The sequence below is a fragment of the Callithrix jacchus genome, chromosome 14 (assembly GCF_049354715.1).
Source record: "Callithrix jacchus isolate 240 chromosome 14, calJac240_pri, whole genome shotgun sequence".
NCBI classification, from domain to species: Eukaryota; Metazoa; Chordata; class Mammalia; order Primates; family Cebidae; genus Callithrix; species Callithrix jacchus.
This window is the reverse complement of record NC_133515.1, coordinates 12136572-12149781: the sequence shown is the minus strand read 5'-3', so window position 1 is coordinate 12149781 and position 13210 is coordinate 12136572. Positions and strand designations below refer to the sequence as shown.

Below are 13210 nucleotides of genomic sequence, written 5' to 3'. Positions count from 1 at the left end.
ACATGTTCCCTGTCCTTCAAGAACCTGCACTCCACAGAGTGACTGCTTAGCTAATTGAGTCCATTTGTTCATTCAAACATTTGAGTTCCTGCAGTTTGCTTGCACTGTGACCGGCCTGGCCATGTAAGACTGAGATGCAGTCCTTCTCCTCGGGAAGTACACAATCCAAAATATAAAATTAACATGCAAACCCCTAATTAAATAAATATTTAACTGCCCGAGTGTGAAGTTCTCTCCTCACCTAGGCATGATTCAGAGTCACACTTCATTCTTCACCCTTGGAGCAGCATGAATAGAGCCACCCAGCAGGACATAGTAAATAATTAATGCCAAACAAGCATTTGTTCATTTATAAAGTGAAATGCTACTTCCTAGGTTTACATTATTTCCCTGTAAATACCTGGTATTGGAAACCAATTCTGACAACTACTTATCAAATGAAATGGGAATTACTAATCAGAGTTAGATGTGTAAAGGCGTCTGACTCTGATATTGTGATGTCTCCTTCCTTAGGATATAGACGGGCATTTTGTTTTTTCCTGAGACAGGTTCTTGCTCAGGGGATTCTCCCACTCCAGCCTCTTGAGTAGCTGGGACTACAGGTATGCGCCACCATGCTCTATTTTGTTTTTTAAGTGGAGACGGGGTTTCACCATGATGCCCAGGCTGGTCTCAAATACCTGGGCTCAAAGAATCTGCCCACCTTTGACTCCTCAAGTGCTAGGATTACAGGCATAAATCACACACTCATCCCAAACGAAGCACCACGTTAAGTCCTTGGACTTCATAAAACTCTTCCCTGAACAGTCCTCCCTGGATAGTCCCTGGCTAGGCACAGTCTCTGGGCCTCCCTTTCTGTGCCTCAGAAACTGTTGAGCAGTTCTCTTTTTTTTTTTCTTAATTGCATTTTAGGCTTTGGGATACATGTGAAGAACATGCAAGATTGTTGCATACACACGGCAGTGTGATTTGCTGCCTTCCTTCTCATCACCTATATCTCTTTCTGATGGATTCATTCTTTCTTTCAAGATGTGACTATTTTAATCATCTTAAAGTTCATCCTTGACAGCTAAGGGTCATTCTGTCACTTTGCTATAAGTTGGGCTGCCTCTATTCTGATCCACTGGAACATATTTCAAAGTTTAAACTTTCAACAAGCTTGGATTTAAATTCAAAATCTTTAGGGTAATGTCTCACTAACAAGATTTAAGATTAAAATATTAAGTACAATAGAGTCCACATCTGAATGCCTTATATATTCAAGGAACCAGAAAGAAAATTCCTGACCCAGCATGTACAATATTTCAGAGACACAAAATAGCCTGAGAATTCTTGCTCAGATGCAGTGGGTACAGAACATGATGGAGATAAAACTGGTGAGGCAGTCAGGAGCCCTGTCATAGAAAACATTGAAGAGGAGTTGAGCATCAGAAGCTTTCTGAGCAAGAGAATATCAGATTTTCGTTTGAGAGAGATCCTTCAGTTGCTGTGTAGTAAAGGATTAAAATAGTGCAATGCTGAAGACCCTTTAGATTTAAATAAAATCTAAGATTTTTAGATAAAATCTAAATATAAGCAATTTAGATTTTATTTCCATAAACTGAGGCCAAATGGAACCTAAACTAAGGCAGGGCAGTAGGGATAGCAAGTACAAAACAAAAAACAATGATTTTAAGCAATCTCAATCCACAAAATTTAATGACAAATTTGGAATACACAGAGGGAGCAGGACTTCCACAGCCCAAGCTTAGGTATGCAAAGGTGTTATTAGGCAGAAGAAGGAATGCAAAGAAACGGAGAAAATGATCTTATTGGGCTAAGATTAAAAAATAGCTCTAACCATGATGAATGGGGTGAGTGGAGGGGATGGGAGGGTCTAAGGAGAACATATATTAGACTGTTGGACAAAAGAATCTGGAGTTTGGAAGAAAGCTCAAAGTAGAAGAGAATTGGGAGCCATATGGAGAATATAGAACCAAATGGATGGTTCTGTAAATCATCCACTTGAATGCAAGCAAAGCGAGCACAGAAGATGACCACAGCTGAAACCACGGGGAACCCCAAATCATAAGACCCACATAGAGAGGAAAAGAACTCAGTGATGATTACAAAGGAAGCGCCAGAAACAAAAATGGTAAGCAGAGACAGAGAATCAGTAAGTCTTATAAAGAAATGAGAAGGGAGCTCCCGGTGGATGGGAGTGCCCGTACTGCTGAATGCCACAATCTGGCTGAAAATGAATGTCAAATTAGCAACTGGAGAAGGGGCCCAAAACTACTGGGCTGAGGAGTAATTTGGGATTGAAACAAAAACCAAACTGGAGACATTACCGCTTTTCCAGGTGTACACAGATGTCTTAATACCCAGACCTTGCCCTTTGTAAGCTCTTCAGTTTCAAAGACTTCTTGGAGACTTCTCTCAGTTTTCAATCCTCCCAGACATAAGCCAGGATTTGCCTTAGGGATTTGCCATTATCTAGAACCCCTGTCTCCAAATTATTAAAATGAAATATAATACTTTCTGATTGATTCCCTATTCCAGCTCACTCATTCCTTTATTTTAACTAAATAATAATCTCTAATATTTATTTATTAGGTACTTATTATGTACTCATGTTGAACTAAATGTTTTGTGGATAGATTAGGTCATTTAGTCTTTGAAACAGAGCCATGAGGCCATATACCTCTGACTGGATTTAGCAAACAAAAACCATTCTGTATTATATGCAGAAAAGAATTCAAGACAAGATACTAGACCCTTTGCAAAATCTGTGAAAGTACTTAGGAAGTGGCATCGAGGCCAGAACCTCCCTGCAGCAGCTTTCCCTGAGAGCTGCTACCTCTACCACAACCTGGAAAGTGGGGAATTGTTACCACTTGCAATTCAGAGACCAGGGGTTGCCACTTATACAACTCCAGCGTGTCAAGCCATGCCACATTAGAAAGAGCCGCCCCAACAAATAAACCAGAAGACTCAGCTCCCACAAAACTGGAGACTGAACATTTCAATACTGCTGGAGAAATTTCCATGTCTCCAGCTCCGTGATTTCCAGTACAAAAACCAGGAAGATGCACCATCCTCACCTTCACCTTTCTGTGAAGCCAGCTGGAGACATGGAATTCCATCCAGAGCCTTAGCAGTAGGTGACTCAGTAAAATGTAAGGTGGTTTGGTGGTTCTGTTCTTGTGACTTTTTAGCTTTATGGCCTCTACAAGACAAAAAGCCTCACCATGGATGGTGAGTGTCTACTCACCGTGGGCATCACATTTTTCCACCTGAACTTTTGCTCCATTCAACTCACTTTTCTATCTTAACTTGGATTAGCCAACCTGACCTCTCTATTTTCTTCTAAGTTCTAGGCTGGTTCAGCTATCATTTCCTTTCCTGTCCATCCTGGACTCACATGTCCATCATTTCAATCACTTCCCTTCCAGTACCTCAAATCTATAGCCCTCGGTCCTTCCAGCATCTTCACATGCAAAGCCCCCATTCTGACGGATCCCTTCATCCCTCTGCTACATGCTTCCAACCAGATGAGCAGAGCACTATAGGAGATAATCACATAAACAGGCATCTTGGTACCACTACAAATTCATGGTCTTCACCTTAGAAATTCTTTGTGTCTCTATTTACTTACATTACTCTTTTAAATTTTCCCCCTATGTCTTCTTACAATTAGAAAAAAAATAGAGGCCCTCAGATATGAGTTCTCCCACTTCCTCTCCCCCTCCTTTTCTCTTAATCAGTTCTACTTTATAACTTTCTGAAATGAACCCCACTTCTTAACTTGATTTCTAGGATAGTCCAAATGATCAGCATGCTACCATTCTCAAGCCCTTCCCATATATTCACTACAGTGCCTACAAAAGGACTTTTCTCAAACATGAATTTGCTCATGCCATTCTCCTGATGGTAGGATTCACCGCCAAAATTCTTTAGATTGGCATAAATGGTCATTATTTTCTAGCACCATCTTTCTACATGTACCCTAAACTCTAACCAAGGCCCCCAAACACGATTCTCTTTCTAACCCAATGCCATTGCACCTGCTGCTTCCCTCTCTAATTACTGACCTTTCCCATACCCACCAGGCTAATTAAGCACAGTTCAAAGTCACCTTTTCCAGGAAGCATAGCCACAGACATTCCAGGATCTACTATAATTTTGGTTTCTTTATGTTCTTCTCATGCTGTAATAAAATTCTTAGTTTATTTGTCTGCTTCCTCTGATAAACTGTAACTTCTTTGAAGACATATGACATCCCTTGGCACGGGACCAGGAAGATCACAGACTCCAATACTTGCAGAATTGATTCCAACCCTCTGGTTTTACAGATGACAACAATGAGGCCCAAAGAGTGATTCCAGGTCTGAGCACAAGGTCGTGGCAAAAACAGCCCTACCTGGGTAACCAAATCTGAGCAGGTAGTACAGTACCAGGCGATCTCTCCTACTTAACACTGCTGGCCCCCAGCTTTCACCTACCTTCACAAGCCCAAGGGTTGTTTTTAAAATATAGGCATCTGAGCCTCACGCAGGTGTGATCTGCTTCAGTTAGTAGAGGGTGAGGCTGAACATCTGAATTTTTAAAAGATCCATAGGATCAAATCTGATGCCCTCTTAGGATTGCTAGTCATAACTCTTGAGTCCATCTCCAAGTGCTGCATAAACAGAAGTTAGACTAGCCAAGACAACATTACAGAAAAGGAAAAAGCAGAGAACTTACGCAAAACTTGCAAGACTTACCTAATGCCATAATAATTAACTAGAACAAGGGCCAGGTACAGTGGCTCATGCCTGTAATCCCAGTACTTTGGGAGGCCAAGGCAGGTGGATCATTTGAGGTCAGGAGTTTGACACCAGCCTGGCCAAAATGGTGAAACCCTGTCTCTACTAAAAATTCAAAAAATTAGCCAGATGTGGTGGCCTGCACCTGTAATCCCAACTACTCTGGAGGCTGAGGCAGGAGAATTGCTTGAATCCAGGAGGCAGAGGTTGCAGTGAGCCAAGACCATGCCACTGCCCTATAGCGTAGGTGACAGAGTGAGACTCTGTCTCAAAAAAATAAAAAGAGAGAAAAGAAAAAGAAATAGAAGGAAACACTACAGAGGGTTCCAAACAGATCTACACACAAAGAGCAATTTGCTTTAAGTCAGAGGGGCCATGCAAAGCAATGTGAAAAGAACAGGTAAACTATAAGTCCATACAGAAAAAAAATTCCACTTGACCCTACCAATACTACACACTTAAAAATTAGTGGATAAAGAAAAATAATGAAACTTCTAGAAGAAAATGTAGGAAAATATCTTTTTACCTTGGGGTAGGAAAAGAATCTTAAGTCACAGAAAGTACCAATCCCAAAGGAAAATCAATACATTAGACTGCATTAAAACTAGGAAGTTGAGATCTCATTAGAATAGAAAGGCTAGCCATTGCTTAGAAGAACATTGTAACAATTACTGATATCTAGATGTATAAAGAACTACTACAAATCAATGAGAAATAGACAAGACAAGAGGCTAGCAAGCCACCCATCGGCCAAATGTAGTTCACCACCTGTTTTTGTAAATAAAATGTTATTTAAACACAACCACACTCCTTCATTTCTATATTGTCTACAACTGGTTTTGTGCTATTAAAGCAGAGTTGGGTAGTTGAAACAGAAATCATCTGGCCTACAATGCCTAAAATATTTATTATTTGGCTTTTCACAGAAAAAAAAAAAAGGTATCCCCTGGACAAGGTATCCTGTAGTAACTCAGGAGGCCGAGGCAGAAGGGTCACTTGAACTCAGGGGTTCAAGGTTACAGTGAACTCTGATTGCATCACTACCCTCCAGCCTGGGTGACAGAGCAAGAACTTGTCTCAAAAAAAAAAAAAAGTTCATGAGCAAGTACGCAAAAAAATTACACACACACACACACACACACATCCAAGGTCCAATTAAAAAATTTAAAGAATATCAGGATTATCATTTGTTAATTAAAGCTGAAATGAAACACAATTACTTTTTTATCCAAACAGCAAAGTTAAAAAGACTAATAGTACCATGTGTTGTCAGACATAGGAGCATAAACACCTCTTATACACTGCTGCTGGAACTGTAAATTGGCACACCAATTTGGAAAATGTTTTGGCATTTTCTACGTACTCTTATGGCCCAACTATTTCACTCTCATGCAATATGCCCACAAAATTGCATTCATAAGTGAGAAAGGTGTTCATACTAGCTTTGTTTCTGAGACTCAGAAATTGGAAATGACTCAAAAGTCTAAGAACAATAATGATGAAACAGTATACAGCAAAGAAAATGAATTAAATATAGCCACATGCAACAGCATGGATAATTCCCACTGGTTTGCTATTGAGCCAAAGAAACTAGACATAAATATTACATATGATTTTATTCAAATTAAATAAAATTTGAAAACTGGTAAATCTAATTTATGATAGTATTAATCCGGAAAGTGGTTATTTGGGGTGACTAGGTAGGCATAGTTTTGCAAGATGGAAGAGGTAGGCCTTCAGAGGTGCTAGTACGGTTTTCTTTCTTGACCTTCATGGGGAAGCATAATCAAAATTTAAAGAATATCAGCATCATCATTTGTTAATTAAAGCTGAAATGAAACACAATTACTTATTTATCCAAACAGCAAAAATTAAAAAGACTAATAGCACCATGTGTTGTCTGTTTTGTTTTTTTGTTTTCTGATAATCCATCAATCTTGTCCACTTATGATTTCTGCAATTTATTTGTATATTTTTTACTTCATTTAAAAAGTTTTTTTAAATGTGTTTCAAACAGTGATACCCAAGATATATAAAGATATAAAATCTCCTGTAAGTCACAAGGAAATATGAGCAGTCAGTTCAGAAGAGGATCCAGAAATGGCCAATAAACATATGAAAAAAATGGTCAATCTCACTAACAATTAAGGAAAAGAATAAAATAACAAATAGGTATATTTTATACCCACCAAGTTGATTTTAAAAATGAAAGTCTTATAATACAAAGTTCGACACCAGGTTGTAGGAAATCTAGAATACTCCTGGTGAGCCAAGCATGGCGGTTTATGCTTATAATTCCACCACTTTAGGAGGCCAAGGCGGGAGGATTACTTGAGGCCAGGAGTTTGAGACCAGCCTGGGCATCATAGCAAGAGTCTGTCACCACAAACAATTTAAAAAATCAGCAGGGCTCCCACTTGAGCCCAGGAGTTAGGCTGTAGTGAGTCGTGATCACATCACTGCACTCCAGCCTGGGCAACAGAGTGAGACCCTGTCATAAAATAAAATAAAACAAAATACTCCTGGCAAAAGTATAAATTAATACAAAATTCTGTAAAGCAATTTGTGCAACATCAACAAAGTTGAATACTTTATTCATCAGCATGCCCTACAAATGAGCAATTCTAGGGCTAGTAATCATATGTCAGAGAAATGCATGCACTGGCAAATGTGCCTTAGCAGACAGGTATAAGGACATTCACTTCTACATTTCTTGTGAAAGGAAACTGAACAACCTAAATGAACATGAGACACGTAACAGAAAGGATCAACAAAGCCAAAAGTTAGCTTTTGAAAAGAGTAGTAGAACTGACAAGTCTCTGATGAAACTAATCAAGTAAGTGTGTGTGTGTGTGTGTGTGTGTGTGTGTAAGACAGAATGAATAATGACTTCCTAAGACACGAAATCTTACCAAACTCACTCAAGAAAAAGTAGGAAACTTGCATAATCCTTTTGCCATTAAAGAAATTGAATCAATAGATGAAAACCTTCCCGTAAAGAAAACTCATGACCCAGAGGGTTGTGCTGGCAAGTGTTAACAAGCAGGAAAAACTAATTCTGATCTCAAATAACTAGCTTGTGCTGTTCCATGCCAAGGGTTACCTTCTATATCAACATATGCCAAGATCATCCAGAAAAGAGAAACTTTGAAGATGAAAACACAAAGTGCAGAAAGATGAGCATAAAAAAGGAAGGGCTAGGAAGACCTAGACTACATATTTTCATTTGCTAGTATAGCATTATACAAGAATAATCACAGACACCGATCATGATAGCCTCATGTTGAGGAAGGTGTGAGGAGCCTAGAGCAAATATGGAAGTAGCAGAAAAGAGGTTTTCAAGGGGTGACCTCTTATAATTTGTGATTATTGAACCAAGCCCATGTAGTATGCATTTAAACAAACATAATTAATGTTAGAAAATAAAGAATAGCCAAGGATAGCCCAAAAAATCAGAATAAGAACTGGAGGAAGAGGGTGGATCCAAATAATAAAATATTACCAAGTTATGATAACTAAACTTTTTTAAAAACAAGTAATTAGGAAGGTAACATTATCAATGACTACTAGCTAACTATCTTAGGCACACAAATTTCTTTACCAATTCTGCCTGAAAAATACAACTTAACCTATGAAAAACAGTGGGTTTTAAAGAAAAGGAGGAAACATGTTAATAAGAAAATAATTTTTTTACCTTATACCACATTGTTGAATCCAAAATACAACTCTTTGGGAAGTGCAGGTGACATGTGAGACTATCATCTTTTCCAACATGTAATATTTGCTTGTACTCATCTGATAAATTTGGCAAACCACTTACAGAAGTGTCACACCAATGTTTTTCAAAAACAGTTATGTTTACATGTATTCTATGACAGCTGTCTCTATCCCTGTAAGATAGATTGAAACTTCATAAACTCTTCTAAAAATCACAAAATAAAATAATTCAGCTCATTTTCAACTGTTTTCCAATCATTTTCACAGCACTGTGCAAACCCTCTGCCTCTAACAAAGCACCCCACAAATTATTCATTACAATAGGACATAGAGTGGAGAAACTGGACAACAACTTAACCAAGTGATGAAAAGAACATCACCATCTAGGGGCAAGTGGACGCCACGTGCCTCTGAGTAATATTCTGAAAAGGACAAAAAGCACTCACCTAGCATTCCAGCCAAAATGGCACAGCCTGAACCTAAGCATGAAGAAATGCCTGACAAACCTCAGTGAAGGAGATAATACAAAACAATTGCCTATAGTCCTTAAAAACGTTAGTGTCATAAAAACCAAAAGCTTGAGGAACTGTTCCAAATTAAAAGAAATTAAATATTCATGGCAACCAAATTTGATGCATGATCCTAGATTGGTAACTGTACTGGAAAGAAAGAGAAAAATTATAAAGGTCTTCAATGAGACCATTGACAAAATTAGAATATAGATTACAGATTAAGGTATTATATGATGGTGATGTTTCCTGATTTTGATAACTATACTGTGATTATGTAAGAAATAAATAAATATACATTGAAAGGAAATGGGAAATATACTCTGTGGATAGGAAACATACATTGAAATGTTAAGGGCTAAGAGGATATGAGGCATACAACTGAAATGGTTTAGGATAAAAATATTGTTTATAATTTATATCACATATGGTGAAAGAGAAAATTAAAAGGTAAATTTAAAAATATATTCTTAAAAATGAGAAATCTAGATAAAGGGTAGAAAGAAGTTCTTGACACTATTCTTGCAAAATTTGTGTAAATTTAAAATTATTTTAAAGCAAAAGGTAAAAATACACAATTTACTAAACGTATTCGATCTGAGTGTTATTAGTAAAAATCTTGACGAATTCATGTTCATTTTCTTTCATGACAGATATCTTTGTCTAATTTCTATTAAAGAATATTTTTTCCTCATTTCACAGCATCCAGATATAAATATTTTAAATCTAGCTATGACATCCAGATTCATTTATGTGATGTATGATCTTCAAGTCTAGTTAATAATTCACAGCCTAGACTAAAATAGGAAAGCAGACTTCCACATGCCCTGCTTTCCTATTTTAGTCTATTAGCAACTAAAGAGGTTTATTAGCAACTAAATCTGTGGAAAGGAGCCAGGCAGAGCTAATGACTACTTCCACTTGTGAACCACTCAATTTTGTGCATTTAGTCTGTCTGGTGTATAGAAATGAGGAATCTGGCAGGAATCAGAATGGGACGTCCCTGGGCCATGCTGGGACACAGAAAGGGGCCAGCAAATACTGCAGAATGAAAACAAGAGAGAGAATGGAATACCTATTTTACACATGGTCTCAGTTAACGTTCACCTCAACCCTATCAGCCAGCATTACTTCCGTTTTACAGAAAAAGCCAAGCCTCAGAGAGATCAAGTAATGTGTTAAGGTCATGCAAGCTAGCCTGGGAGAATAAGTTGTGGCCCTCAGGCTAAATTTGGTCTACAAATGTGTTTTATTCAGGCCCCACAACGTTTCACAAATTATAAAAGTTGCACACACAAATTCCAATTTCCAGATTCCCTTGAAAAGTGAGAAGATGGGCTTCACCTGAATAGACAGCTACCTTTGAGGGGCACATGCTCTCCAGTTGACCACAGTCACCACCAGGCCTATGTTACTCACTCATATTTCTTAGCACAGGTTCTCCACTGAGGTCAGGAACATACTTGATGCTTACTCTCTGCTTTAATCAGATTCCTTATGAAAAGGGTGCATAGGAGGCTTATTCCTATCTGGATGCACAAAAACTTTTGGTATTTCAAAAAAGGTGGCAGCGGCCGGGCATGGTGGATCACACTTGTAATCCCAGAACTTTGGGAGGCTGAGGCAGGTGGATCACGAGATCAGGAGACCAAGACCATCCTGGCTAAGATGGTGAAATCCTGCCTCTACTAAAAATACAAAATTAGCCAGGAGTAGTAGCGCGCCTATAGTCCCAGCTACTCAGGAGGTTGAGGCAGGAGAATCTCTTGAACCGGGGAGGCAGAGGATGCAGTGAGCTCACATTGCGCCACTGCACTCCAGCCTGGGGTGACAAAGAGAGTCTGTCCAAAAAAAAGGGGGGGATGGGAAGGAAGGAAGGAGGGAAGGAGGGAAGGAAGATGGCAGCAATAATATTGAAACAGACACACTTGTGAGCAGGTCTAGCCTAAGGTGCCATTTCCATGGGAAAAGATGCATATCAGATTCCAAAAATGATTTACAAATCTGTTCTGCTTAAAAATGTGTTCACTGGAAATCTTCTTGTAACAATTATAAAAACATGCTACAACACATTTCTTCTCAGTGAGTTTTCTATGTTCATTAAGAATTTTCCTAAAAGAATTTATACATACACACACAAGTTAGTTCATTTTAAATGAGGAACTTACTTTATTACACATTGGTAGACTCCTGAGTCCCCCAAAGCTATGGGGAGAAACAAAATCCAAGTCTCGTCCTGGTGAATTCTCGACTGTATGCTTTTGGACACTGGGATTTCGCTAGAATTTTCATACCATGTTACACTGACTTGCCCAGATGTTACTGGAGGGAATGTACAATTAAAAGCAAAAGGCTGATTTGCTGAAGACATTTCATTTCTCGTTAAAATGTCCTTGCATCCATCTAGGGAAAGAAAAACAAAACAACCATGTAAGAAAACTTTGGTTTTATTTACTATTCATTTTTTTAAATGCCACTTCAATTTTCCAGCCAATTTGAAATTTTATTTGGGAGTTTCTTGAGTGGAAATTTCTCAAAAATAGCCTGCTGATTATAAAGTATAGTTCCAAGTTATTCAAATGTATCCATAAGTTATTCAAATGCATCCATAATTTGCTCTGTTCTCTCCTCACAAGTCTTCCCCATTAGGAATGATTTCCCTCTTTCCCTTCTAGTCTACAACCCACAATTCTTTTAATCCTCCTCCCACAGAGTAAAGGAGCCCTTCTTGTCTTTTCTGTTTCTGCTCTGCCACCCAGTTATTTTACTCTGTCTCCAGTAAAAGGTATTTCATCCCAAAATGATTGTTTTTTTTAAAAATTGTTTCACTTTTAAAGTTCATTTCCACCAAATTTCTTAGAAGAAATTTTTTCTGATGATTTCTTTGCTTTCACCTTGTGTCATAAAATAACTCTTTATCATATAAAATAGGCAGTAGTAACTTCATTTGAGCATTTTTACTCCAGTCTTCACTTGCATTTGCCTAACTCCTTCCCCTCCCCGAAGTCACCTCCAAGCTCCAAGGCGACATTCAGGGCTGAACATCCCAGCAGTCGCCCTTTCTTCTTCTAGGGGACTCCGCCTGGTGGTCTGGGGAGAGTAAGGCGCCGCGCTCCTGCTGGCGCGATCCCCGGGGTTCGCTCTGGGGGCTCCCCAGGAGGAGCCAGGAGCCTGTGGACAAGGGCGGTCTCTGGGAACGGAGGACACACCGAACGTACCTGCTCTGACAGACAGTGGAAGGGCGATGGACAACCCGCAGAACAGCAAGGACCACATCCCCAAACCCGGCTGCAAGGAAGGGAGAAGAGGGTGGGAGGGGAGGGCGCTGTGGGCCCGGCCCGAGGCGTCGGCTTGAGCGACTTCGGAGTCTCAAAGACAACCGCCCAGGTCGCTGACCTTCCCTTCTTCCTGGGGAGCCCTCCGACTTTGCCCCCAAAGACTGCCCTTCCCGTCTCCTTCCTCTGGGCGCCCGGCCTTTTGGATCCAGGGCGGGGAGCTCGCCCCGCCGCGGAGGGGGATGGGCGGGGAGTGGGCGGCGGCGGCGGTGGGGACCCCGTGGGAGCCCCTTCTGCCACCTGACAGCTAAGGGCCAGGGCGCCCCCGAGCACATCCCGCGGCCTGGGTCCCGGACGTGGGATCCCATCCCCGCCCGCGTCGCGGGCAGCTTCCCCTACGCGCCTGCGGCCTCAGGATCCGCCCGCGCCTGGCTGTCTGAACAGAAACCCCAAACACCGGCTCACTGGGGAGCAGCCAGGGCAGGCCTACCTGGCAAGGGCGGGAAAGGAGCGAGGAAGGCCGGGAGCCGCTGGAGCTGAAAGTAGCCGCCGCAACTCCACACTGCTGCCCAGAGACTGAGTCGGCTCCCCCACGGTCACCTAGCAGGGTCGGGGGCCCACCCGAGGGGCCTGATCCCTGGCCTGTGGTGGCGCACATTGTCGCCACCTCTTTTCCAGCACAGGTCTCCTACCGTCAGGGCCCCACCCATACCTGGCTCAGCCACAGACTCCCGGCCCGGGGTCTACCTGCCTACCGGATTGGAACGTGCAGGACCTCCGCACTTGGAAGATACGAAGAGTGGAAAATACGACAGTGGCCCGAGTCCTGTCATGCCACTTCCATGCCTAGGTATTTCCCCGCCACCGCCACCGTGGGCAGGGCAGACCTGCCTTCCCCAGTAGAACGTAGGAAAGAATGTGG

General features: G+C 40.9%; 1 protein-coding gene across 6 annotated transcripts in view; it reads right to left on the bottom strand.

The window, feature by feature from the left end:
* IL1RL2 (interleukin 1 receptor like 2) overlaps positions 1–12984 on the bottom strand; it is a 47443-nt gene extending 34459 nt beyond the window's left edge. The window contains exons 1-4 of one of the 6 annotated variants that reach the window (XM_008980189.5): positions 12779–12984; positions 12232–12301; positions 11182–11416; positions 8482–8677 (exon numbers count right to left, since the gene is read on the bottom strand). In XM_008980189.5, coding sequence (XP_008978437.1) covers positions 8482–8677; positions 11182–11416; positions 12232–12301; positions 12779–12946 — 669 coding nt within the window. In that variant the 5' untranslated portion in view covers positions 12947–12984. Of the gene's footprint in view, positions 1–8481; positions 8678–11181; positions 11417–12023 lie in introns of all 6 variants that reach the window. The other 5 variants (XM_035271788.3, XM_078348864.1, XM_035271790.2 and 2 more) reach the window with 5 other exon arrangements.
* Between the last annotated feature and the right edge of the window lie 226 nt (positions 12985–13210).